At 42.8% G+C, this 26,661-nt stretch overlaps 2 protein-coding genes across 3 annotated transcripts in view; one reads left to right on the top strand and one right to left on the bottom strand.

Annotated features, from left to right (window-relative positions):
• The first annotated feature begins 8 nt into the window (after window positions 1–8).
• Window positions 9–18,637, top strand: ermp1 (endoplasmic reticulum metallopeptidase 1). Its single transcript, XM_005735177.1, has 15 exons — window positions 9–742; window positions 2,402–2,706; window positions 4,293–4,420; window positions 4,546–4,651; window positions 4,999–5,145; window positions 5,612–5,704; window positions 8,123–8,335; window positions 8,667–8,887; window positions 11,028–11,202; window positions 12,063–12,253; window positions 12,573–12,725; window positions 13,608–13,810; window positions 13,903–14,018; window positions 14,254–14,417; window positions 15,360–18,637. The coding sequence occupies exons 1-15, from the start codon at window positions 468–470 to the stop codon at window positions 15,534–15,536; spliced, it is 2,667 nt and encodes an 888-aa protein (XP_005735234.1). The 5' UTR covers window positions 9–467; the 3' UTR covers window positions 15,537–18,637.
• A 700-nt stretch (window positions 18,638–19,337) lies between these two features.
• ric1 (RIC1 homolog, RAB6A GEF complex partner 1) overlaps window positions 19,338–26,661 on the bottom strand; it is a 44,865-nt gene continuing 37,541 nt past the window's right edge. For both annotated transcript variants that reach the window (XM_005735175.1, XM_005735176.1), the window contains exons 18-27: window positions 26,494–26,610; window positions 25,939–26,346; window positions 25,001–25,312; window positions 24,662–24,820; window positions 24,265–24,401; window positions 23,871–24,151; window positions 23,478–23,690; window positions 23,216–23,393; window positions 22,942–23,130; window positions 19,338–21,859 (exon numbers count right to left, since the gene is read on the bottom strand). In XM_005735175.1, coding sequence (XP_005735232.1) covers window positions 21,544–21,859; window positions 22,942–23,130; window positions 23,216–23,393; window positions 23,478–23,690; window positions 23,871–24,151; window positions 24,265–24,401; window positions 24,662–24,820; window positions 25,001–25,312; window positions 25,939–26,346; window positions 26,494–26,610 — 2,310 coding nt within the window. In that variant the 3' untranslated portion in view covers window positions 19,338–21,543. The remainder of the gene's footprint in view (window positions 21,860–22,941; window positions 23,131–23,215; window positions 23,394–23,477; window positions 23,691–23,870; window positions 24,152–24,264; window positions 24,402–24,661; window positions 24,821–25,000; window positions 25,313–25,938; window positions 26,347–26,493; window positions 26,611–26,661) is intronic.

The following is a 26,661-nucleotide window of genomic DNA, read 5'->3' as shown; positions in this document are numbered from 1 at the left end:
ATGTTCTCAGTTCCAGATTATCATAAAGAGAATTCCAATGAGTTATATTGATATTGTTGCCAGATGCAGATGAAGCTCTTTTAGACTGTGCCATGTGTTGTGTTGTGTGTCACGTCACATGTGTATTCATACCTCCAGAGTAAGTTGACCTCAGTATTTGTCCAGCTCCTCCATATTTCTGATGACCATTTTCGGACGAAGTCAGTAAAAAAAGAAAACGTTTTTAAATCAAATATAGATAAATATATATTTATGTGGTTTTTAAGTCCTAGTAAGCACAGAAATGTAACTTCATTTGCATAACGTTTCGACAAATCTCTTCTGATTTCCCTCCTCCTCCCGCCCTCTCATTCAAGTTTGTCCCTCTGCGCGATCCGTTTGTCGTCCGAAGAGAGGAGGAAAAAAAGAAAAAGAAAAAGGCGAAGACCGAGAGCGACGCTTGCAGCTGATGTACCGCTGGCTTAGAAATGGAGGGCGACACCACTGTCCGGAGAATAAAACCCTTCGGGACTCAACAATACGTCGCTCAGGATAATAACGGAGCCCAGGACCGCTGCGAGAACAACGGCTACAACGGTGAGCCGAAGAGGAAGCCCGAAGTGAACCTTTACCTGCTGCGAGAAGGGCTCGCAGCTTCCCTGGTCTCTGTGTTTATTTTGGTGTTGTGGGCACTCGTTCACTTGTCTTTGCAGCAGCTTGTCATTGGAAAACCGACGGGCGAGTTCAACGCAGTGAGAGCCAGGTGAGTTTTACGATAAGACCAGTTTTATTCTCTAGGTGTTGGCCCGGTTAATCTTTCTTCTGTTGAGAAAGAGACCTGCCCAGAAACCACTGCCTGTTCCGCTCCATCTCCACCTTTACCTTTAACCTAAGCCGCGAAGTGGACAGGTGCCAGTCTCAGGAGAGGATAGGTGCAGCGACTATTAGGACTAATCTGATGTAGTTAACCATTATTCCTCCCCTAAGCCTTTTAAAACCACCCCTGGGTAGATGAATAATAAATTTACTGTCTAAGTCCTAATTCTGAAAGCCGTCAGATGTTAAAAAAGTAGGTGTTTATTTATATACGGTAGCACACAGTAAGTTTTTTATTTGGTGCATTTCCAATGCAAATACACGACAAAGGGTTTTAAAGGACCGGTTGAGAAACAGGAAATGCGGATTTAAAGCACGTGAGCATAGCGGTAGCATGTACATGTAGTTAGTTCTCTTATTGTAGTGGGAGACAGAAAAGACACCTTTGGGAGCAGGGCTTTTGTTAGATTACATTATTAACAAACAGGAGGAGAAGAAGAAGAAATCACCATATTGATCAGTGACAGTAAGCATCAGGAGCTATCCTACTTATCAACCCTGACATTTTATAAAACACAGAAAAAATCGAATAAATGTTCAAATACAGTAAGAGGGATCATAATAAACATCACACATCTTGTCCCTGTAAAAGACTCTGTAGAAATTTCAGATTAAAAGTTCATTCAGTTTCATGGCGTAACAGAGGGCTGCAGGGATTATAGCATTGAATCTGAGGTCAGCTGAGCTGCTGAAAGTGCAGAGCAGCTGGATTTGCCATCTTTTGGCTCATTGCTCTATAAATGAGTGAGACAAGCTGCATTTGAACTGATTAGAGCTCTGAGCTCTGTGTCTGTCGCCCACAAATCCAGATTTTGCAGTAGGTCATTGAAAAATTGAGTGAAAGCAGCACTTTAGATTTCTGAAATATCATGTGGTGCCACACTGGCTACAAGAAAACCAAATTGAGCAGGAGATTGGTTTTTAATCTATACGGATAACAGCTGGACTACAACACATGACTTTAGAGGTTATGGTTTGATATCAGGCACAGTTCATTTGTTTTAAGTATCAGTAACCACTGCTGTATTTTAGTATCTCTAAAAGCAAACAGCAGTTTTCTTCTAAAGAGAAAGAAAGGGAGTAAGCACCTCCTAAGGCAATATCACTGTTCTCCAATCCCCAGACCTCACTCTTAAGCTTTGATCAATTGTTTTGCTTCCTTAAAAATGTCTTGTGTACAATGCTTCAGGAAATACTGAAGATTGCTCAGTTCAGTTTCCAAGTCTTGTTCTGCATGTATTCAATCACTTTTCAGTAGAAAGCAAGACAAGAAGGGTGAAACTTGTAATCTTTTACAGTTAAATTTGTAGGTTTAAAGCAGTCCCCCCCCCCCCCCCCTTTGTTGATGAAACTTTGTTGATGCTTTGTCTACACATGCACAGTGGCATTCAATCAGACTCTGTAATTACATGACTGAACTGTTAAATTGATGAGATATGCTCAGATCTGTTGGGACAAGTCACCTTGATTTACTGATGTTTCACAGTAAACATGGCAGGTTATTTTTCTTTCTCTCTTTGTCCTTTTCTCTCACCTCTCAATCTAGGCAGCACTTGGAGCAGATTACTAGTGCTGGCCCTCGGCCTGTGGGCAGCCAGGAGAATGAGGTCCTGACAGTGGGATACCTGTTGAAGCAAATCGAGGACATCCAGGTCGAGACCGCCGCAGGCCCTCATCAACTCTCGATTGATATTCAGCGTCCCACTGGGACCTTCTCCATTGATTTCCTCGGAGGCTTCACTAGCTTCTATGATCACATCACCAACATTGCCGTTAGGCTGGAGCCCAAGGGTGGCGCGCAGCACCTCATGCTCGCCAACTGCCACTTTGACACAGTGGCCAACAGTCCAGGTAAAAACAAATTAATTACTCATTTGAACAGACATGCCTCCGTGAGGGTGAAACCCTGAGTGTGGTGGTGTTTGTTTTATTTATAGTCCACACCTTGCAAATTAACACCTGGAGACCATGTCAACAGCAAATTCTGTGCATTTTATAAAAACATCTTCTTAAATCTGTTGTTGTACTGCAAGTGCTCTTTTGTACTATTTATGGTCTCCAGAGGATGGAGCTCATCAGACTGACTTTGATCACCTTGATTTGCTGTCATTTGTAGTTAGAGTGACACATTTAGAAAACCACTTGGTGTTTTTTATTTTTTTGAGTGACATTTGGTTAAAAAAAACCAGTCATTGCAGTGGAGCTTTTGCACGCCTGAGTTGCATGCAAGAACATGTGCATGAGAGCTTTATTTCTACTCCGTTTTAAAACTGTGTCATAAAATAGTTTCTTTGATACTTAAAATTTAGTTAAACACCCCCTCCCCCTCCTCACCCCAATTGTAAAAGTGGCACAGATATATCTATAAAGAATCTGATCTATAAACACATTAAATAATGTCGCTGATGTACATAAACTCTTAACAACAATCATCATTATTTATAGTCCCTACAGGATGAATTGTAAACTTTTCTTTTCCCTGCTTGGTTTAAATATGTAGCACATTGCAGTGTGCAGCCATTGTGCTTTAGTCTGGTTTTAATTCAGCAGTTTTTTTTGTTGTTGGTTTTTTTTTTTTAACTCTACACCCTCGAGCCTTGTGGGTAGGCATGTTTTCCCAGCTCTCATTCTCACACACATATGCGTTACACACAGCTACACTGGTAAAAGGAAATTGATCCAAAAGGTGTGGACCAGGAAGATACACATATATTTTCACATCCCCCGGTGCTTGCCAAGCCTTTGATTTCTTGGAATTCTTAACGTTTGTTTATGGAAAAACAAAGAATAAAAGCAGGCAGGACTTGGTAAGAAACTCATAAGTTAATTCAAAATACTTTTTTCCTGTTTAAAGCTAACCTGCACAGATGCATGCATTCTGAAGTCTTATGGTGAGAGAAAACTATTAATATGCTACTGTCATATGTGGATGGTATGCAGACACAGGGTGAACAAGCCCCCACCCCTACCTCATGAACTCACTGAGTGTAGAAAGCCAGAGCACATGATGTCTGAGTTTTCCCCTCTGATCTGCAGGTCATATTTTCCTTACTTTGGTATATTTTCACTGCTGAGCTGTGTAATCTTTCTGTATCACATGCTCCTTTCTTTTCCTCTCATTGGTGCCCCTTTTTCTTTATTCTCTCACCAGGAGTGGTGGAAGGTTTTTTTTGGTAATCAAGTAGTCACATGTTCCTTCACACAGGGCCTATTCTCTACACTTCATAATTTAGAGCTTTATTTCTACCATCTGTGTTTTGTTATCTCGCATTATTTTGCTAGGTAAGGACAGATGGATGTTAATTGCATTTCTCTGGATGTAAATAGCAGGTTAAGACTGATTTCTGTTGCTCTCACTAATGTTTTAGTAAACTAGAAGCCCACGATTGGTATTCGTGACACACTGCTCTCTGTCTAAGACAGTTTCTCTGTCTTAGGTGCCAGTGATGATGCAGTGAGCTGTGCAGTGATGCTGGAAGTCCTCCATTCTCTGGCCAACCAGTCAACTCCTCTTAACCACGGCGTCATCTTCCTGTTTAACGGGGCAGAGGAAAATGTACTGCAGGTAAAAAGAACATTTGGTGGGATGTTAAACTAGCCTGTAAGGAGAATTGGTGTCATTTTGTTTAATTTGTATCTCTTTTTGTTGTTTCTCTCTTTGTCTCTCTGGATCCCCACGCTCTCCTTTAGGCCAGTCATGGTTTCATTACCCAGCACCCATGGGCCAAGCAGGTGCGAGCCTTCATTAATTTGGAGGCTGCAGGTGTTGGTGGCAAGGAGGTTGTTTTCCAGACAGGTACTGTAACGTACTACTTTGAGGAATTAGCCTTGTTTGTTTGTTATGATGCCTTTTTTTTGGTGTTTGTGTGTGCAGCCTACCATCTATAGCATGCAAAAAAGCATTGCAGGTTCTCCAGTTAAAGCAGTCAACTACTGTTCCTTTGTTTAGTACTTTAAAGAGACTTAAATGTTTACAATACCAAAATACAAGCAGGCAGGTTTAAAAATGGTGGAGGCGAGGGGATAAATAACTTTGATGATATATCTTTGTCTACAAAAGGATGAATCTGTATGACAAAATTTAGGAATCAAGGCTAATTGTCAGGTATCTAAAATATTTCAACAGCCTCTTCTCCCTTAAAGGTCCAGAGAACCCGTGGCTGGTCCAAGCCTACGTGCATGCAGCCAAACACCCCTTCGCCTCTGTGGTCGGCCAGGAGGTCTTTCAGAGTGGTGTCATTCCCTCAGATACGGACTTCCGCATATTTAGGGACTTTGGTAACATCCCAGGTAAGTCCACCGATTCTTACACTACATAACAGAAGCCAATAAGGAAAATATGCAAGTTTTCTTTGCAGAATATGTTTATAGCTAAACATTACTTTATTATGCTTTTTTTTAAAAATGTTAGGAAGGATGTGCTTCCTGACCCGCTGCTCTGGTCAGAATTTAGTGTAGCTTGCACACAATGATCCACTCAATTGGTCTTCACCTAAATTATGCTTAAGGTCATATTTCCTGTGTTATGGGTTTTCAAAAGAATCCCTATTCTTCTTGAAATCAGATTTTTGGGATGTGAGTTTTCGAGCCTCCTTGACTTCTCTGAGAATTTTAATACTTGCTAGTTTGCGTAATAGAACCACTGACAATGAAATGTATCACTTTTTTTTTTTCTGTGCTTCACACGTTACAGTAACCTGTGAATTGGATGAGCTTTTCCATTACTGGCGTTCTGGTTTAATATATTTTTTTGCAGGCATTGATCTGGCTTTCATTGAAAACGGCTTCATCTACCACACCAAGTACGATACAGCAAACAGGATCCTAACAGACTCGATACAGAGAGCGGGTAAGCAGCGGACCTCATATGCTTCCATGCTCAAATATTTATTACGCTTTTATTCAAGACTCATTGCAAATATGTGAGAGCTGTCACTCCAGCACCATTTTTCTGTTACAGACACCTGCTGTGCATTTGTCCTTTGTCCACCAGTCTGTCTGAGGACTTAAATATGCACACATACAGCGGCAGTCACAGACTGTTGCCCCTTGTGCTTCTGCGTTGCTGAATAATTTTGCTTAGCTTAGCAGAGAATCCAGTCAGACAGCACTAAAAACCTTGGCATCAGTTGGCATCTTTCCTCTCTCCCTCAGCAACTACTGGACATCACCCTTCTGTTCTTCTGTGTGCAACAACTCCCCATGAAAGGCATGAATTATTAGAGAGAGAAAGTGAGATTTCAGACGGAGGCAGAAGGTATTTTTAGTCTGTAAAGAAGAGGGCAGAAAAGTGCTGTAAGGTGGAGAGTAGGACACAGCACGGAAGGCGAGGATCTATCAGCAGTTCTGCTCTTTTGAAGCTTGTGATGAATACACCCTTTGGCCTCTGCGTAAAAATCTATGTCTCTCGGTTTGGTCTAAGCGGAGCAAGCGATTCACTTTTGTTAAAAGCAAACGCAGCGTGGATCTCTTGTAGAGATTATATGTGAAATGTTTTTCTAAAAAGAGCATGTTGCCATGTTTATAAAATGGATCTTATCATTACCATCAGTGTTGGCTTTGTGATAGAAACAGAAAATAGAAAGATGTGAGCAAATTGCAAGCAGTGAACTTTGTACAAAATCTTGATTGTGCAGTGTTGTTTTGGCCACAGCAAAGCTACCAGGCGGAAGAACAATGGAGCTTTGTCTTGCCTTGTGTTTTTGTGCCATTAACTGTGCAGATATGGAGGTAGTATAGTACAGTAGTACAGAGGGAAAAAAACAAAACTGTTTTTGTTTTTTTGTTTTGCTGCAGTGGATTGAAAACAAGTTTACACACCCCTGTAAAAATGCCAAGTTTTTGTGATGTTAAAATACGGGACGACAGTGAGTCATTTCAAAACGTTTCCCGCTTTTTATGTGACCTACAACCTGTGAAAATGAGTGCATTCAGTATTCTTGAGTAGGACTCTACTAGCAGAATAGAATAATCCTTTAATTGTCCACAAGGGGAGATTTGGGTAGCATGGCACATCTTGACTTGATTTGCCCACTCTTCCTCAGACAAGTGCTGCAAATCTATCAGATAGCACTTGTGCACAGCTCCCTTCAGGTCATCCCACACATTTTTAAGGATTTACATCTGGACTCTTGTTGGGCCATTCCAGATTGAACTGGGGCTTTCGTAAAGGTGGAGGGACAAGCATACATCCAAATCAACAAAATAATGGATTCAACAGAAGCAAATTAAAGTTTTTGTTTTTTTTAGGTTTTCAGTAGAATATTTGTGGGGTGACCTGAAGAGGGCTGTGTAGAACAACTCAGATCTGACACATTTGGAGTGTGTTTGCAAGGAAGCATAGGCAACTGTTCCCAAGTCAAGACATGCCATGTTGACGAATGGTATGCTGTGATAAAATCAAAAGGTGCTTCAATAAAGTCTTAGTTTAAGGCTGTGCTCATAAGGCAACAGGATTTTTAAATTGATACCATAGGTGTATCTACTACAAGGCTGATGGGTAGCGCTGGCAGTATTTTTTATATCCACTGTATAGCTCGCTCTTGCTGTTCCTTCCTGTAATCAGATTTCTGATCTGAGCTGAACTTCATATTTAGAGTCAATTTAAACAGAAAGCCCTTTGTGCCCTGTAAACTTGTAAATAAGATTTGTATGCACACACACACACACACACACACACACACACACACACACACACACACACACACACACACACACACACACCACTGAGTACTGTCCTTATCTGTCAGATCCTATCATCCTCTCTTACATGTCCTGTCATGGGGGAAAAACTCTTCTGTGAGTAAAACAGTATATGTGTGTTTAATTGGTTTTTACAATATTATTGTTTGTGTAAGAGGTCGCAGTAGTCATCTGCATGTGTTGGGGGCTGTAATTTACCAATATAGTGCCATTTAACAGGCCACCCTCTGTGTAGCCTTTTCTGCTTAGTCAACAGTAACTGGTGTAATGCATGTGACATGTCAGCTCTGTAAAGGATGATCCTTTTAGTCATATGAGGTTATCACTTTCATATTCAGTCATATAATCTGTTTACTTCCCCGTATGTAGGATAAAATCACAAGTGGTGGAAACTCTAAACCTCTATTGACTAAACCTCCCAGTTCCTCTTATTCTGTTGTCATTTACTGTCTGGATAACTTGATTGTATATGGCAGGCTGCCCAGATGATGCACACTGTTCTTTATGGAGTAAATGCACTGAAGCTTTGACTGTCTTTAACTCCATATTTACGTCCTGTTTTCAGGTGACAACATCCTGGCCGTTCTGAAGTATCTGGCAATGTCAGAAAAGTTGGCTGATTCCTCAGAGTACCGCCATGGCAATATGGTGTTTTTTGACCTGCTAGGTGTAATTGTGGTAGCTTACCCAGCTCGTGTTGGCACTATCCTCAACTACATGGTGGCCACAGCTACGTTCCTCTACCTGGCCAAGAAAGCCTCAATGCCTGGCCATGGAGGTAGGTCACCATTTCCTGCACTTAATCCTTGTTACTGATTGGTCTTTAAATCAAGGATTCTGACTAGGGGGCAAGGTAGTCCTTGAAGAGGTCATTTTCTAAGAAATTGATCGTTAAGGTTTAGGGTTACATCACTTACCAGAAAAGTAATGAACATGAAATGCTTTCATTCATTTGCATTAATGGCCCCAAGCTGCGTATATTTTAATGATATGTTGCAGTTTTAATATTTAGAACAAATAGCTTTGATGAGCTCTTGTGGATCTGCAGAATAAATTGGTAAAATCCTAATTTATTGGCTTAATTGGTCACTTGTCTCTGTGTCTCCAAGGTGGGCGCTATGTTCGAGACCTGGCCTGCGCCACAGGTGTAGCATTGCTCAGCTGGTTTGTCACCCTGTTGTCGGTGCTGATTGTGGCCCTGCTTGTCACTCTGTTGGGCCGCTCCATGTTTTGGTACAACCACTTCTATGCCTCAGTCTGCCTGTATGGAGCTGCAGCCACTGGCAAGATGATACTTATACACACACTGGCCAAGAACCTGTACTACGGGGTGAGTGAGTGGAGTTTTAAAAATAGAGCTTCCAGTAAATTTCAAGCAGAGACCGAGTGGCCGGACATGATTAACAGTAGCAGTAACACTGAATGTGAAATGTACTGTTAAACCTTTTAGGAGCATTGTCTGATTGTATGGTAAAAGTGACTTTATGCATCACTGTCAAAGATGTAGCTTCTTTCTAAAACCCACTTATATTTGATGAATAGGAAAAATGAATTGTCACAGACAAATTTTGGACTATTTGTTGTGTTAAAGTTGGAAAAAGTATCTTTATTCTTTAAATTTGTTAGTTGCACCTGTTCAACTGCTTATTAAGGCAAATGTCCAATCAGCCAACCATATTGCAGACAACATGCTAATGTTCAAAGTGAGCCTCAGAATGGGGAAGAAGGGTGATTTATGTGACCTTGGATGTGGCACAGTTGCCGGCAGTCTGATCTACTGGGATCTCCAGAGTTTAGAGAGAATGGTCAGAAGTCACTCCTCTCAGTTTAGAACAGAAAACTGAGGCTACAGTTCAAAACTGGACAGCAGAAGGTTGGAAAAAATGTTGAATAGGCTGCTTAGCCTAAATTTCCCACGTAACTTTCAGATAGTAGAGTTTGAATTTGGTATGAAAGCATCCATCTAGTCTTGGATGAACATTTCAGGCAGGTGGCAGTGAAATTGTCTGGAGTATATTTTATTGGCACACTGTGTGCTCTTTAGTACCAACTGAGCACATGCGGGGTATGGTGGAATGGGAGATTGACATTATGGATGAAAGGCTGACTAATCTGCAGCAACTGTGTGATGCTGTCATGTCAGTATGGACCAAAATCTGTGTTTCCAGCACATTGTTCAATTTGTTCTACAAAGAATTAAGAGAAAAGGGTCTAACCCAGTCCTAGCAAAGTCTACCTAAAAATTGGACGGTGATTGTAGAGTTCAAATCGGTCTTAAATTATTCTTATTGATTGTTTTCTGATTGTAGTAAAGTGGATATTACAGTATTTCACTGTGACTGATGCGTCATGATGACTCGGTAAACTGCTGACAGTCGCCTGTGTGTGGTTATAAAACTGTAGAAATGTGAGACAGACTGTCCTTTGTGCCTCACATGTACATTTACCAGATTTGATCTCTCTCACTGTGGTTTTCAATAGGCTTTCATTCAGCTCTTAGATGTTAGCACCTCTGTCATAAAAGCAAAATCCATTTCTCACATGCTTTAAAAGAGAGTGTTATAGGTTTCTTTGGTGAGTCGTTGAATACTTTGTAGAAACAGATGGTTGAAATTGAATGGGCGTATTGTATGTGTGACATTTATAAAATACGAGCACTAATTTAAAGCTGAAAGAGCTGCACTGAATTGATTTAGATCTGGAGCCTCAGCTTACCACAATGTGAACTGCAGCTTATCATGGCCATTTTCCAGTAAGGACACAGACTAACCTTTGTCCCAGATTACATAACGCTTCAGTGAAACAACATGACTATTGAGAGAACGGCATGTTTCCTTACTCTAATCCTGAATGGTATATTCTGCAAGAAAAATGTCTTGCTCCAAGGACAGAGTAAAGAAATTATTAGTCCTCAAATTAAACTTATACAAGTTATAGTTGTAGTGATTGTCATTTTCTTAAGTGGTTTTATCCTCCTTTTAGTTTACAGTTGTGATTTCGGGATAAAGCCGTGGAAGTTATTTCTTGTTTTTTATCCACATAGATGAGTTGATGATCTTATTTGCAGTTTATGTAAGAAGAGCCCAGCACTCACATTTCACCCAAATAAGAACCTCTATGTACTATTTCACCATTAAATCGTGTGAACGGAAACTTGACAGCAGACCAAAAGCCTCGGCAGTCAGTTGTTTGCAGTTTGAAAGTTTGACACTTTTAAATGAATCCATTGATTGTTATGCCTAATCTATGGGGCAGGTGAGTATATTAGTGACATTAATTTGTTACTGATATCCCCCCAAAAGTTCTGATTAGTATGATGAACTTCTCTGTATTTGTTTTGCTGTTGTTGTGGTTGTTTTGCAAAACAACAATTCGATTTTCATACTTGCAGGTTAAATCCTCATCTGTCAAAGCATCACACACCTTCCCCTGCACATTTTCTGTATGTTGAGCTTTTGTTTTCCTCACAGGGCGTCCGCCTGGTAGAGCTGGGTGACCTTTACTTTGACGTGAGCTTGCTGCTGTGGTGTTGCAGCCTGGTGTGGTTGACCCAACATGGCCTGTGTTCGGCCTACGCGCCCATGCTAATGGTGGCTTTCCCCCTGGCCACCAGACTGCTGCTGGCAAAAGAATTCAAACACAGAGGTAAAGACTTGATCTCAAAGTCGACCTTGTTTACCATGATTGAATGAAGCACAGGGTACTAAAAACTGTTGAAAGTAAGGACGCTTTGGTTAATTATTAATACTTTTTCTAGAGTCACAAGAGTAAATTATGTATATGCTCATACCTGCTCTTTATAAGCTCTCTTAGCAGTAAGATGAAGCTAGCATCCTCTCATTGTACTCTAATCTTATCAGGCTATTTTAGACGATTGTGTTATCACAGAAATAGTCAAAGTAACTCCAAGTAACTGCATGAAATAAAGGTGAACCCTCTTCCTTTCTAGCTCCTATTGTGCTCTTGACCAAAGGCCTGTGTATGCTTAAAGTTCTTATCAGACTATCTTATGTCTTTTGAAAAATACACACAAAAGATAGATATGTATCAAAGAGGTGTTTTTTGTTGTTGTTGTTTTTGTTGTTTTTTTTGCCCCCAAGTGATCAAAAGGGTTCTGGATTGGATCCTAAATGATTAAGTCGCTGGATAAATAGTAACAATATGATGGATGGATCATGCAGCAACAGACAAATCTTAAGTAGCAGCAGCAGAGTTCAGCGAAATGTTTTTCTAAATATATTGTAGGCAGGAAATAAGGCACACATTCACTGAATCTGCAAAACTCACTGCAAAGCATGTTGTTTTTTTCTGCTTGCACAGCAGAAAACAGGACTGGAATCACATTTGAGTTGTAGTGTTTAGATGTTAAACTTTGAAGACTGTATAAACGCTTTTCTCTTTAAGATGGATTTGGGGGCAGCTACGAGAATCCAGTGTGTGTGTGTGTGTGTGTGTGTGTCTCTCTGGCTCAGTTATACCTGACAAAGATTTCTTTTTTTCTCCAGGAGCATCAGCGAAGTACTGCGTGCTGTACCTGCTGGGCCTGGCGTTGCCATATGTGCACTTCATGTTTCTCATCTGGGTGGTGTTTGAGATTTTCACTCCCATCATGGGGCGGAGTGGCACAGAGATACCCCCCGAGGTGGTGCTGGCCTCCTTAGTCACTCTGGCAACCATCTTCCTCTCCTCCTTTTTTGTGAGTATTTCTACATTATATATAGGAGTGAGAAGAAAATCAGGATTTTTATTAAGCAGAGGAAACAGAGAAATCCCATTTTGAATTAGACAGAATATACTTGACTAAAGAATTGTTTTGATTAATCTGGTAGTAGTAGTGAGTTTATTTTCAAACCAGATACAGAAGGAAATATACGTATAGTATGGAGTATAATTGGCAGAAGTGAATTTAATTTAGAAAATGTGTTGGAGAATCAGGTATTTTGTGCCACCTTAGTTGTATTTTCAAATGCCCGTTCCTTCTGCTGTTTAGTAACACATGCTCATGTCTTTGTCAGCTGCATTTTATCTACTTGGTGCGTAGCACTAAGCGGATCATGGCAGGTCTTGGGTTCGTCTTCACCATCATGTTCCTGTTGGTGTCCTGTGGCCTCTTCTTTCCTTACTCGGGCGATCTAGACAGTCCGCGACCAAAGAGAGTTTTCCTGCAGGTTGAAATTCATAACATGCACACAAAAACACAAATATACACAAAAATGATACAGATACAGTATGTAAGAAAAAGAGAAACTGGATCTGCAAGGAGAAGTCAAAACCAGTAAATGTATTCATAACGGCCAGAACCTAAAGCTCTGGCCTGTCCATTGCATGACGTTTGAGGTCTGAGTGACTCGGTTTGAAATGAAAATGATGCGAGAAGACATTTCTAAATGAGTTGCAGGAGCTTGAAACCCTTGAATTAAAGTACGGTCTGATCAGTTTTGCAGCATTTGGCTGAATCTGAGCTGAGCTCATAGTCCCGTACACTGCACAATTCATTCTGCTGCTTCTATCAGCAGTCACACCCTCAAGAAACCAATGTCCACTGGCTGCAGTACCTGCTTATGCCATAGTGTTACCTCCACCACAGTTAAATGATAACGTGGTATGATTCAGATCATGAGCTGTTTCTCTTCTCCATAATATTCTCCGCTATTCATTCCAGCACATGTCCATTTTGGTTTCATCTGTCCCAATAATTTTTCCAGAACTGTGCAGCCTCTTTTAGATCTTGTATGACAGTCTAATCTGGCCTTCCTGTTCTTGAGTGCAACCTGCCCGTTTGCACCTCGGTGTAAATCCTTCGAGTTGTAAACAGTCTCGAGGAGCCTAACTCTTCGAGTGTTCTTGACGTGTTAAATTGTGTTTCTTAAACATGAAAATAATTCTGTCATCTTTTATTATTATATTTCCCTCCTTGATGTGCTCACGTATGTAATTTACATTGAGTCATTCCAGCTAAACAGATGTAGCACAAAGCACGTGAAAGAAAAGAGAACATGTTAACATCAAAGAACTTTGTTGTTTTTCTTTTCCTGTTACTCTCCCTGCAGCATACAACACGGACCTTCCACAATCTCCAGGGAGAAGTGGAGAGCCGAGACTCAGGTCTGTGGATAAACAGCTTTGACTACACGGGCATGCAGCACATCACACCCCACATCCCCGAGATCAATGAAACGGTTCGGACCCGCTGCAGAGAGGACCGACCTTTCTGTGGTTATCCCTGGTTCCTGCCCGTCAAGTTCCTCAGCAGGTCAGCCTTGTAGCTTTGATGCCTCTGGTGTCATAATAAATGCTTGTTTCAGTCATGCTTTGAACTTCACAAGTGCTCCCGTGTGTTTGCAGGAAGAACTGGTACCTCCCCGCTCCGGAAGTGTCTCCGAGCTCTCCGGTGGAGTTCAGCCTGCTGTCCAAAGAAGAGACGAGCTGGGGAACGATCAAGATGACATTCAGTGTGAAAGGTCAGGAGCAGCTAATAGAGGGTTAGGATTTTGGGGATCTAAAGAAGTACCAAGTGATAGCAGAAGGAGCAAACCCAAAACATGGACCAGGTGTAAATCAGAAAATTGATGACCATTTTTAAAGAGCATGTGATCACATGTGCAGGATGTGTGAAGAATGTGAGAGTGTTGTGCGTTGATTTGTAGCTGTAGGTATCACTTTGTGTTTCACCCTTGACCTTCCTGTCTCATGCAGGCCCGAGCCACATGTCTTTGTATCTAATGCCTCATCGAGGAGCCAGCCTCTCTACCTGGTCCTTCGGTGACGGGACGCCTCGATTTGACCTGAGCGGAGAATATTTTATCTTCTATTCACATGGCCTTGATGCCCCCACATGGACCTTCTGGTTTGAAATACAGGTACTGACCTTTTCTTCTTATTTACATTTCCTATTTCCATCTTCATAGTGACTTTGGCGCATCAAGCAGTCTGTACTGAAAATTACCTGCAATAGTTTTGCAAATTACAGTAATTAACTGTGATAAACAGGCAAATATCATGTACCTGTTGCCATCTACACACACAGGAATTCACATTAACTTGTTAGATTCAGAGTCCAACCACAGCCACATGGATTTGACACAGAAATGTCTCCACGAATAGTTGCTGCAGGATGGCAATTTGAGTGCAAAATAACACATGACTGGAAACTTTATTTTTAATGAAGTTTAATACAAGCACAATATAACCAGTTGAGTCAATCCCAGGATTGCAAATAAATTTGTCACAGATGACTAACTGTTTAATTGCAACATGTTGTCAATTTGTCTTCATTTATAAATTCGATGGTAATTATTTGTAAACCTGAGTGACTGCAGTCAGTCCAGCAGTGAGACCCATGATTATTTTGAGACAACCTGTGCAGTTGCCATCTGAAGCTGGTCACCCCACTACTTGCAGTTGTTTGCTGAAAGTGAAAAACACCGCTGGGAAACCACAGATTTTTCCTAGTCACGAGGTTTTTGTCCTATTATTACGGCCAAACATAAGGCCTGGGGGCCAGAATCAGAAAAATGTAGAATTTTGGACTTTGAACTGTTTTCATCAGTTTTACTTTTGCAGCTATAACGAGCTCCCCTGCTTTACTGATCAGCTTCACTGATTCCGCTTGCTTAAGATCAAAGTCGGCTGCATGTGGCCCATGTTTTAAAATGAGTGGGACTGAGCCACGATTTGCAATGAATGCTGCACGTAACCCCTCGTGGCTCAGACAAACTCCTCATGCAGCATAATCAGACTTAAGACATTGCTAATCTTATTTGGTTCTTCTGCTGTTTTATTTCTGTCCCTCTGTTTGTCAGCCTCCCGCAGACCCTGACCCATCTGGCCCCGAGGGGATCGTCTCAGTCGCCATCTCCTCCCACTATTTCTTTGGGAAAGACCAGAGGACTGCTCGGTTGGAGGAAATGCTTCACAGGTTCCCCACGTGGGCTTTTCCCTCTTCCTGGGTCAGTACCTATGACATGTACCGATACTGAGGATGTCACACATCCCACGAGGCTGCTGCAGAGGAGAGCTTTGGCCTACAGGGCTCCACAAGACAGATGTAGAAGAGATTACAAGGAAGAATACAGAGGAGTGACCCCACTGCCTTTTCACTCAAACTGTAACACACACAACACATGCGAGCTCCACCCCAGCCAGCCTGAGAGACCCCCACCACTGTGTCAATAGGCACTGTAGTTAACCAAGGAGAGATGCTTGGTGCTGTGCTCACTCCCGGCTTAGTGAAAGGAAGGGGTTAGTTTTTGTTTTTTTCTTCTGTTCTCTACTTGTTCAATCGTGCCTTTTGCTTTACTTGCTGTAACTCGCTTTTCCTTTCGCTCACATCCACCCTCGCTCTTCCTCACTAACGCCAGTGTTCCTCCCGAACAACTAACACCGCACGGCTACCTCCACTGCTCTTTATCAGCAAAACCACTCTGAACGTTGTCTCATATTAAATGTGTCTACCAACCGCGCTGTGCATCGCAGGGTGCAATAACACATGATGGATGAGTTCAACCTGTTCTCTCCTCCTCTGAATTTAACCGGATACTTTGAAAGTCACTTGTCATTAACCTGCACTTGTTTTAATAGTTTGATTTACTGACTTGCCCTTCTTTACTAAGACCACTCATTTTTATTTTTTTTTTTATTTTTGGAGCCACGCGTTTTAACGAGGAATGTAACGCCTGCTTAAACTGTCGGAGGACATGGCGTGCAGACAGAAAACTGTTAAATGAAAACAGATGTCTGAATTCAAGCTGTTCTGGAAGTGGTGGTTAAATCCGGAGGGCAGTGTAAATTCACTTGACGTGTTTATGCAGTTTAATTTTGTTTTAGGGTTTAAGATTGTTCAGGATTTACCCCCCCCCAGTCCACAGGGGGGTGTACCTTTGCATCCGTTTCACATTTGTTCCCACTGTAGTAGTAACTGCACTTTTTTTTTTCTTTTTTAAGAGCAAGGGAAAAAAAGGAAAACTTGACTATGCTTCCAGCCGTCTCCAGCAGTGACTTTAACAAATCTTTTGCTTCATTGATTTTCAAATGTGATCCTCTGCTTTTGTTTATTGCATCTGTAAGCAAAAGAAATGCCTTCCCGGGTCGTGGGTCAGACAATATAAGTCGCTGAAAACCTCGGGAATCTGGGATTGGCTTTTATTCCCACTTTTTGATTTTCCCTTTCTTGAATGTAAAATCAGCTGCTGGAGAGGGCTCAGTTTTATTTGTGCTGTTGTTTTTTCTGTAGCTCACATCCACAGTCTGCTTCACATGGTACTACCACTACCTCCGGACTGATCAAACTCAACACCGAGATAAGTTTCAGATTGAATGTTACTGTGGGAAAGCTTTAGAGGAGGTTTAGCTAACAAAAGTTAATTAATGTTGAAAAGAGAGATTATTTAAATGGTTTATAAAGTGTCACCATGCTTATCTGTGGGCTACGTCCATATCTGTGTTTTCAGAAAGTCTGACTTCCCTGCGTCCCCAGGTTTGACTCCTCTTTAAAGGAGTCAAAGGTGGAATCGGGTTGTTGACTAATGAAACAAGTCTTTCGTCTGCCTCGAGTCTACCTAGCGAGGTGTCACCGTGAACCATGTTGTCTGTTTGCCACAAAACGAGAAATCACAATGAAAGGAGGCCTTAAAGTTTTGCTTCCAAAGACGCACAAAACGTTTACTGTTGTGGACACAAACATCTCAGTGGTCTTAAAAGCTATCAAGTGCCACACTGCAAAGCGTTTTCATGCCCGTGGATTGCTAACATCCATCACAGCCTTCAGCAGATTGTCCCACTGTGCTCTTTTTTTTGAAAGTCAAACTATTTTAAAGTCATAAAATTCATATTGAGCCACTCTGTAGCTATTCTGGAGTTATATCTCAGCACGTGAGTGGAGTGTGTGTTCGTGTCGCCTCACGGGTCAGATCAAATGATAAAGGATGCTTCTTTTTACTGGTTTCATAGCAATGAAAAAAAATTTCAGTCTTAACTTTGACGACAGGCACTTGAAGCGCTTCGACTCCACCTGCTGAGGAAGCCCGTGTGATGCAGGTGAAAGCGCCTGCTTGGACTTTTTCACCTCATCAGCTGATTCCTGCAAAGATCAGCGAGACCTCGGTGCTCCTTCAAAAGGACAAAGATTTAAACAAATTAGATTTTTGCTTGGTGGTGATGTAGTTTTTGCTCTCACTAAAGTACCATGCCTATATACATTTCGGTTGTTTTGCCATTTACCTCATGATAACGTTCATCACCTCACCCGTGTTCACGTTTCGGGTGTCTGCAGTTTGAGTGCGGCACTAAAACCTGGGAGGAAAGAAAAAAGTCCAGTCTTTTCTGATCTGTCCACTGACGGCCGACTCTGTACTTGATCCTGCTGCTCCAGACTGAAAGATGGATTTTTTTTTTCTTTACTAAGACCAGTAAAAAGTCTCATTTTGTCCCGAGCAGGTACTGCTGTAATAGAGGGGCAGAGCGGGGAAAGGCTGAGAAATGGCTCACCCTACACTGCTGTTACTCCCAGTGTTCGAGAGCTTCATACACACTCCTTTTCAGATGTGAGTGATTTGAATTTACTATGCGTTACTGTGTTAGTGTGAACTAGTGTAGGCTGAGAGGCTGACGGGCACTGCACTGAACGTTTTTGTTGAGCGTGAGTTCAGATTTTGGACTTTATCTTCTTCACACATAACAGTCTAGAAGTCCATATCAAGTCAAGAAATACGTTCTTTAACTGTGGGATACTTTTAAATATCTTAATGTGATATCTAAAAATATTACATTTGAAGTTTTGGGGTTTTTCTTTCTTTAAATTGACCTTTCATCCACATCTGTAACTGCTAGTTTTGTTCTTAGAGTTGATTTCTAACAAGACAGATTTTTTTTTTCTTTCTTTCTAACGACCGTCACATAACCGTTAACCTTCTTCCTTGAAGTTTTGTTTTCTTAGTTGGAACTGTTGACTGTTGAGCTTTGGATTATTGGGTCTGGTTAACAGGGTATCCATGTATTCAATTTACGGGATGATTTCACATTATGCAAAAAGTTTGAATTAATTTAACACTTGTACAGCAATTAAAAAGCTTCTTACGTTTAATCTTGGCAAGTGTCACTTCTTCAGACGTGGACACTAACATCATCAGCTATATCAGCTACATGGTGAGGCGGGGTTTCATGTTCACCCAGGTAACTTCAGGGTTAAGCCTGTTTTTTCTTTGATACATCGGCATGGTAACTGGCTACTGACCAATCAGTGTCACTTTAAGTCGAGTGAATATGTCCATTTTCTGCCTGTAAAGTATATCACCAATACAAACAAAATCCCTGCCGTTCTGTTACAGCTGACCCTGACATGGCAACCATTTGACACTTGTTTAACTAAAAATTACATTTTGGCCATGAGAATTTTTGCATAAGTAAAATAACTCTGCTCTCTTTCTACAGGCAGAGGAAATGCATCCACTCCTGCTTGCTGATCTTACTTCAAAACTGCATGTACAGATATCAATTATGTTTTAATATAAACACTGCAAGGGCACCACAGCTCGAAGAATAAAACCCAGAACAGTCTTTTAAACGTGAATTTAACAAAACAGTCAATTTAAAGCCAGCAGATTCCCCCGTGTGATATTTGTGGAGTTGTAATGTTAATATGTCAGTTAACTCAGTTTTTTCTGGTGTCAAACATTAATATAAGAGCTCTTTTCTAGAGTATTTAAAGCCAAACACACACACGTTGCTGCTTTGTCTGCAGCTGCTGTGTTGCTTTAAAAATAAGGAGGTCAAAGAGGCAGAAAAACCTTTTAAAAATAATTTATTGGTCTATATGTACAAGGGGGGGAAAATGAAGTAGAAAACCAAATATAAGTAGAAAAGGCGAATGTACAAGAGAGTATCTTTACACTGCATTGAGGATGTCTGCTGCCCCAGAAATAAATCTCGACTCTGAGGAAACGAGCAATACTTTTAAACTGTACACGGGTGGGAGGGAGCTGCTGTCCACGTTTTACTGAGCGAGCGAACGACACTCCTTCCTCACCGAGAAGGAAACCATAAAAGAGCTGAAATATTCATTTCCGTAGGAAATTGTCTCGCATACCGTCAGCATTAGTTTTGAGCGATGATGTTTCTGATGAGAGGGCTGGGATGTGCGCGAGTGAGATTCTCCTCCCTCTGCATGAGGACTTGAACGTTCAAATCGAAGCAACGGGGTTAAAACAGAAGGCCTCTGGACGTAAAGTCTTTGGTTCATCAAGTGTCCGTGTTCAAGTAAAGCTTGTAGTGGAGCTGTAGGCTTGTTCAGAGCGGAAGGAGGGTCGAAGTAGACGATACAGAGCCGCTCGGGCCGTCTCAACCTTTTTGTGTATAGTGACGGGCAGCTCGTAGAAGAGAAACCATTCAAGAATCTAAACAGATAAACACACCCAACTATAACTTATCATTTTGGTCTAGGATGAGAAGCGCACAGCTGGGGGGGAAATGAAAGAAAAAACAAACACAAAAGCAGTAAGCATAAAAAAATAAAGCTGAGTAACATTTCAATACATTGCACAATATAATACTGACGCATTGTTTTTCTTTTAGTGCTTGTAGTTGAGCCAATGCATGACTTTGATAACTAAAGAGGAGGGAGAAGGAGTTTTGTTATCAGTCATTAAAAACAAAGCAGGAATGATCTCTCAGCTAATAATCCCAATAAATAATAGTAATGACGAGGACTAACACGATAAAAATCAATTCCACGTGATCAGAGTCACCAATCATGTCAACATGGTGTGAACACGGCCCTGCACACGCGTTCAGATTTCCACTCGGAAGCACGAGAACACGGCGATCGGCCTCCCGCTCGTCTCGCGGGTGGTCCGGACGAACTGCGAGAGGGTGAGGGTCAAAAACCACACGGCGACTTATCTATTGCACAACAATCAATCCCTCAAACTAAAACAATACTAACGCGTCGCTCCTAACACTGCTGACAAGCCAACGATCCACCTGATGGCTTTTAAAAACTCACTAATGATGTGCGTTTGGCGTGATGGGAAACAAAGCCTTTTTTGAATTTAAAAAAAAAAAAGCATCTTGTGATTTTTTTTTTTTTTTTTATTCAGCGCAGGAAGTGTTGAGAAGGATCAACACAGATCTGCTTTGCTTTGTGTGAAAACCCACACGGGGAAGGGCGAGGCAGCTGATTCTGTACTTTAGCATCACTAGGGAGGGGGTGGGCAGCGGGCGGGCGAGGTGCTGATCAGTGGTAAGAAACTAGTCTGCACTCAGAACAGTGGGATTCTACTCACAGATCATTTTCTTAGAAACCTTAAATTCAACTGTTTTAAAGAATCACACAGAATCATCTGCTGAGGGTGTTTTTTCTTTTTTTTTGGTCACAGGGTGACTGCAGAGGGATAGAAAAATAATGTCATCCTGTACACTGTTACATTATAGAAAAAAAGGTATCACAAAATATTTTAAAATTATACTGAGGTATGAAAGTATGAAACACCTCTTGTGCACACAGACAGAACGGCACGCTTCACGTACTGTAGGCTCAGACGCACTTCAGCGAGTCCCGTAAAAGGTTCTCGAGCTTTTTCTTTGTTCTACGTTATGCTCCGCGGTTAGCGCAAAGATCAGAACAGACCCTCTGAACTGATTCTATCGCTCTACCCAAGCTTTCGCGTGCTGCTCTACAGCTTCCAAAACAACACAAGTGGAAAACAACTGACATGAGTAACCCTCCTCTCTAATCTACCAGCACAATCTGCTGAAATGAGCTCTGTTAAAAAAGGAACCGTTTGTGCTGTGATGTCTTTGTGCCTGTCGGGCTGATAGCGATCTAAAGAGTGGGTAATACTGACTGAAGTAGGAACCGACAAAGAGGCGCACAAACGCAGGCACGCACACGCTCGCTCACACAAATGAAGTCTTTTTCCAGTCAGCCAATGCTGCAGCTTTCACCACTCCGGCCCTTGAAGGGTTCACAGGTTAAAAAGTCCAGAAGAGGCTTCAGGACAAGGTGCAGTCGTAGGTTCCCTCCTCCTCCCCCTGCTCCTCCGTTTGTTCGGGAGGACAGTCCTCAGAGGGGGGACGGGGGAAAACTCCTGCGGGTTCGAGAGAGGGCAGGGCCAGGCCCAGCGGGGTCACCACTCCTCTGCTGTCTTCTGCCCGAGGTACCGCGGCTCCTCCCAGACCTTCAGAGCCACTGAGCTTGGAGCATTGGGTGGCAGGCTGGAAGGCTTCAGGCTGCACCTGCTCCGACGTCGACTCCATCAGCCGCTGCAGCTGCGGCTGGATCAGGCTGAGGAATGGTTTGTAACCCAGGCTACGGGAAGAAGACAAAACATTTATTGTAATAAAAAAGGTAAAGAAATCTCTCTATACGAGTTGTTATATCCATCAGTAGAGTTGGATAGGTCAATCCAAATACTGATAGCATAGTTATCAATACTGGTATCGGTATCTGATTGCTACTGATCGTGACTTTTGATAATAGGATCGATAACAACGCCGGCACTGGTATCGGCTCTATACTAGTGTATTAGGACTGATGGTACTGCTGGAAGGTGTGGTTTGTATTTATTGCGTAATATCCATCCACGCATTCGCATCCGCTTATCCTTATCCCAGCTGTCATAGGGCGAGAGGCGGGGTACGCCCTGGACAGGTCGCCAGTCTGTCGCAGGGCTAACACACAGGGAAAAACAACCAGCCGCACTCACTCCCGCATTCACACCTATGGGCAATTTAGATTTTTCAATTAACCTATCCCCACAAAGTGCATGTCTTTGGACTGTGGGAGGAAGCTGGAGTACCGTGGCTCAGGGGGTTGGGAAGCGTATCTGTAACCGGAAGGTCGCCGGTTCGATCCCCGGGCTCTCTGTCCTGGTCTTTGTGTCCTTGGGCAAGACACTTTACCCTACCGCCTACTGGTGTTGGCTAGAGGGGCCGATGGCGCGATATGGCAGCCTCGCTTCTGTCAGTCTGCCCCAGGGCAGCTGTGGCTACAACCGTAGCTGCTTCCACCAGTGTGTGAATGTGAGAGTGAATGAATAGTGGCATTGTAAAGCACTTTGGGGTCCTTGAAAAAGCGCTATATAAATCCAATCCATTATTATTATTAATAATTATTAATAATTATTATTATTATTATCCGAGGAGAACCCACACAAACATGCAAACTCCACACTCCAATTCCTGATGGTGGAATTGAACTCAGCACCACTGTGCTGCCCTATTGTGTAATATAAAAAAAATAAAAAAAATCACAGTGATTTAGTGGTCATTAAAAATGTGTCACAATTTCCAAACTAAAGATGACATCTCATAAATCAGAACACACTGCTCTCCCCTACATAACGTGTTTTTATAGATTAAAAATATCGGTACCAGCACAGAACTACCCACCAGTCTGTGGAGGCCCACGCATCGACTGCTAATAATCCATTTCGGACACTCTGCACATTTTCCGCAGGAACCTCTGGGTTGTCCAGGAAACTGATCACCTGCTTGATGACATTTGCATCCCGCAGGATCAAACCAATCACCACACACCACTCCAGGCAGCCCGCCTCCATGAACACATGGAGAAGATATCTGATAGACACACAGAAGGCGCAGCTTAAATATACGTGTTGATTTTGCATTGAATTAAACTACCATAGTTTGAATGGGGTCCCACCTGAGCTGCACCTGGGACTTGTGCGGGCCTTTGTTGGCCAGCTCCATGGAGATGTGCTCCAGCTCGGCCTGACTCAGGCTCAAAGTGGACGAGTTCTCGTCCACCATTGTCCAGTCGCCATCCACCACTGAGCTGGTCTCTGTGAGGTCTGTGGCCGAGCCGATGCTGTACTCCTCGACTAGAAAGCGCAGTGAGTGAAAGATGAAGTTCAGCTTAAGCGGATGAAAACAAAAGAAGGGAATAACTGTTAAAGTTTTATTACCTTTGTTGGTGAGCAGTGACAGGAAGGCCTCATGAGTCTGTGGTGAGTGCTGGTTTGAGTGAGCAGAAGAGGCTGTGTCCATGTCTTTGGGTCTCTGCTCAAGCCCGTCCATCCAGGTGTGGTTGTCAGGAGCTGTCGGAGGCGGTGCCGTGTCCATGTCGTTGTTCAGCAGGCTGTCTGCTGACTGTGACTTCAACAACTGTGGGCTCAGCACTGAAAACAACAACGAAGAACAGCAAGAATTACAGCGATGAAGCCAGTGATGGCATGTAAGGATTAAATTGTCAGTAGTATGCAAACTGGGGCACCATACTGGATGGCTATTCAACCATCACCTTTAAATATTTAAAGTAATAATTGATTTCTCTGTAAACCTTCCTGTTCTTCACTCACCTGTACGGCACCGTCCATTCTTCAGTGGTGAGCTGAGGTTTCCCACAGGAATGACAGGGAACGGCCAGAGGAAGTCCTTATGGAGCTTCTTCAGCGCCAATACAAAATCATCAACTCGGGCCACGCGGTTTCGCTCGCGACATAACCAGCCGATGAGTTCGAAGCCCAGCTGAGCGGAAAAGCATCCCAGATCACGAAGGCGCACCTGCTCCAGGAGGTGACGGGCATGGCGCCACAGCATCATGTCGATATACATGTTCTCTGCACACTCCACATCCCGACTGGCGGGAGGATGCAACAGAGGGAAAAGACAGGAATAGTTAGATGAGCAGAGCACATTCTGAACAAACTGCAGTACTAGTGTCCACTTTTATGCAAAATAATGTGCAGGTACCCTTTAGCAGAAGATCCAGAAGGCATACTGAAGGTCTTCTGCAGGTTGAACTTTCCTGCGGTGACCGAGTCGGCCGACTGAGACAAGCTGATGCTGCGATTTCTAAAGAACTCGAAACCTCCAGTTGAGCTGGGTTCCTGAACACAGAAACACGTTTGAAGCTTACCAGTTTAAAGTTCATAAAAAGCGCTTTTCATGGGCATGTAGTCAGAAAGAGCTGTGCAATAACACAGAATAAAACAAACAAATAAAACAGGAAGAGACAATAAAAGATCATTAAAGGACAGTCAGTGAATTTAAGACAGAATAAAGATAAAACCGTACGAGGTTGGTGCCCTTGCTTGAAGCCAGACAGACTGACAGTCACTGTCTTCCTGTAACATTTTCAGCTCCTCACCTGAGTAGTGGGTGTTGGGGGCGGAGTCTCCATCTCCCCTGAACCAATGGCTTTGAGGAATCTGATCATGTGCCGGCAAAGGTCCCACTTGCCCTGCTCGAGAGCCGTGTTGAAGAGAAGAGTGGCGTGCTGTCTGCTCACTGCTGGAACCTCCATATTCTTTATGGAGGAGGAGAAAAAGAGACTTTGAGGATCTTTTTAAGGATCTTGGAAAAATAAATTAGACTCTTTTCCAAAGATTTTCAAGGGTGAAAATGCAAATAATCTCTGCCATTATAAAGTTAACTGAAGTGGGGAATGCAGAATATGGTAATATGAGCTGTTGACTCCGCTCGTTACCTGCAGTATAATCAAATAGGAGGCCGCTGTGTCCAGATCCTGAGCCATGAGACACTCCTCAAACAGATCTTTGGGGTTTCCCACGGCTGCAAACAGGTAGTTCCACAGGGCGTACTCGGTCTTCCTGGCGCAGTGGACGATGGTCTGGAGGAACAGGGGGAACTCTGTGATGAACTTTGCAACGGTGGGAAGCAGCGGGTCGGGTATGGGCTCCCGCGACGTTGCCTCTTCTTCCAGCACTACATGAACCATCAGCTCCATGACATGGGGGAAGTAGGGGAGGGAGGCACATGACTGAGCCAGCATTAAAGCCTTGAAAGGAAACAGTAAAGAAAGGAATAAATTCTCTCATATACTAACATCACACGCACGACCGTTTCACTGACTATCAATATTTTCATACCTGAATTTCTTGGTAATTCAAACTAATTCACACAAACTTGAAAAGAAAGTTTCTCAGAGCTTTGTCATCATCATGCCCTGATCATCATCATCATCATCGTGATCAGTGCCTTTTGGTCTTTATTTAAAGTTTTCCTGAACAAAAATTGCAAATGGAAAAAAAGTAGGGTTTAACCTTTTCATTTCAACGTATTCCAGTATCAAATATCTCATCTTAAATTGCCTTATCTGCTCTTAAAAATGCAGTGCTGGAAGCCTCATTTCTTTTCTTTGTCCCCCCCCCCCATCGTCACTCCAGAGTAAACACCTGGGAAAGTTACACCTTTTCTGGCTTCCTCTTTGGCGACAAGTATCTCAGTTTCTTCGGACTTGGATTTCAAGGTTCTTTTTGCTCAGGGTAAGAACATTACGAGGCTAATGTGATTACAGTATGGACCTGTGTTATCGCTTACAAAGAATGTAGTCAAAACTACTCCAAGCAAAGCAAAACCCTTATAAAAATAAGCAGATATGTTGAGCCAGGTTGCTCCAAGTACCTGTTCACCCAGGTTGCGAACCAGCAGCTGTCTCAGTATGTGGTGGAGGTAGATCTGTGAGGTCCTCTCTACTGTGCAGTAGGGAAACAGTGCCTCCAGTGGCTCTGAGGATCCCTGCATCCCGTCGTAGAGCACAGTCTCATTGGTTGCCCCCAGTACGAGGGCATCCTCGAACAGCACGGCCAAAGGGTAGATGTTGATGTGGAAGGGCAGCATTATGCGTCTGGAGAGGAAGGAGTGGGGTTTGCGATGGTCTCGGGGGAAAAGTGGCAGCCACACTTTCATGCCCGCTTCTCCACAGGACAACCAAAGAGCCTCCAGCAGATGGCGCTTTTTCTTGTTGGATCGACAGGTGGTCCAAACATTCTCCACACACTGGGCCAACACGACAGGGGGACAAAATGGGAGCTAGTGGGGGGAAAAAAAGCAAAGCTGTTATGAGGGGATGTCTAAAATTTAAAATTCAGTTTTAGTGGTGTGAGGTCTGATTTCTGTTTGCACGGACATCAGTATTATTAGAACATTTTGCATGCAAAGATATCAGTGTGTACTCACCAGCTTCTTGTTGACAGCAGCCGTGTCTTTCTCTCGCACTTGCGGTCCTGAACGGTCCCGCTGTAGCATGATCAACTGGCCAGCCAGATTTAACATAATGCTCTCTGCCATGCAGGCCTGACACACACACACACACACACACACACACACACACACACACACACACAC

This window comes from Pundamilia nyererei, unplaced genomic scaffold (assembly GCF_000239375.1).
Source record: "Pundamilia nyererei isolate P.nyererei 1_Seehausen unplaced genomic scaffold, PunNye1.0 scaffold00063, whole genome shotgun sequence".
Lineage (NCBI taxonomy): Eukaryota > Metazoa > Chordata > Actinopteri > Cichliformes > Cichlidae > Pundamilia > Pundamilia nyererei.
This window is presented reverse-complemented; position numbering and strand designations above follow the sequence as displayed.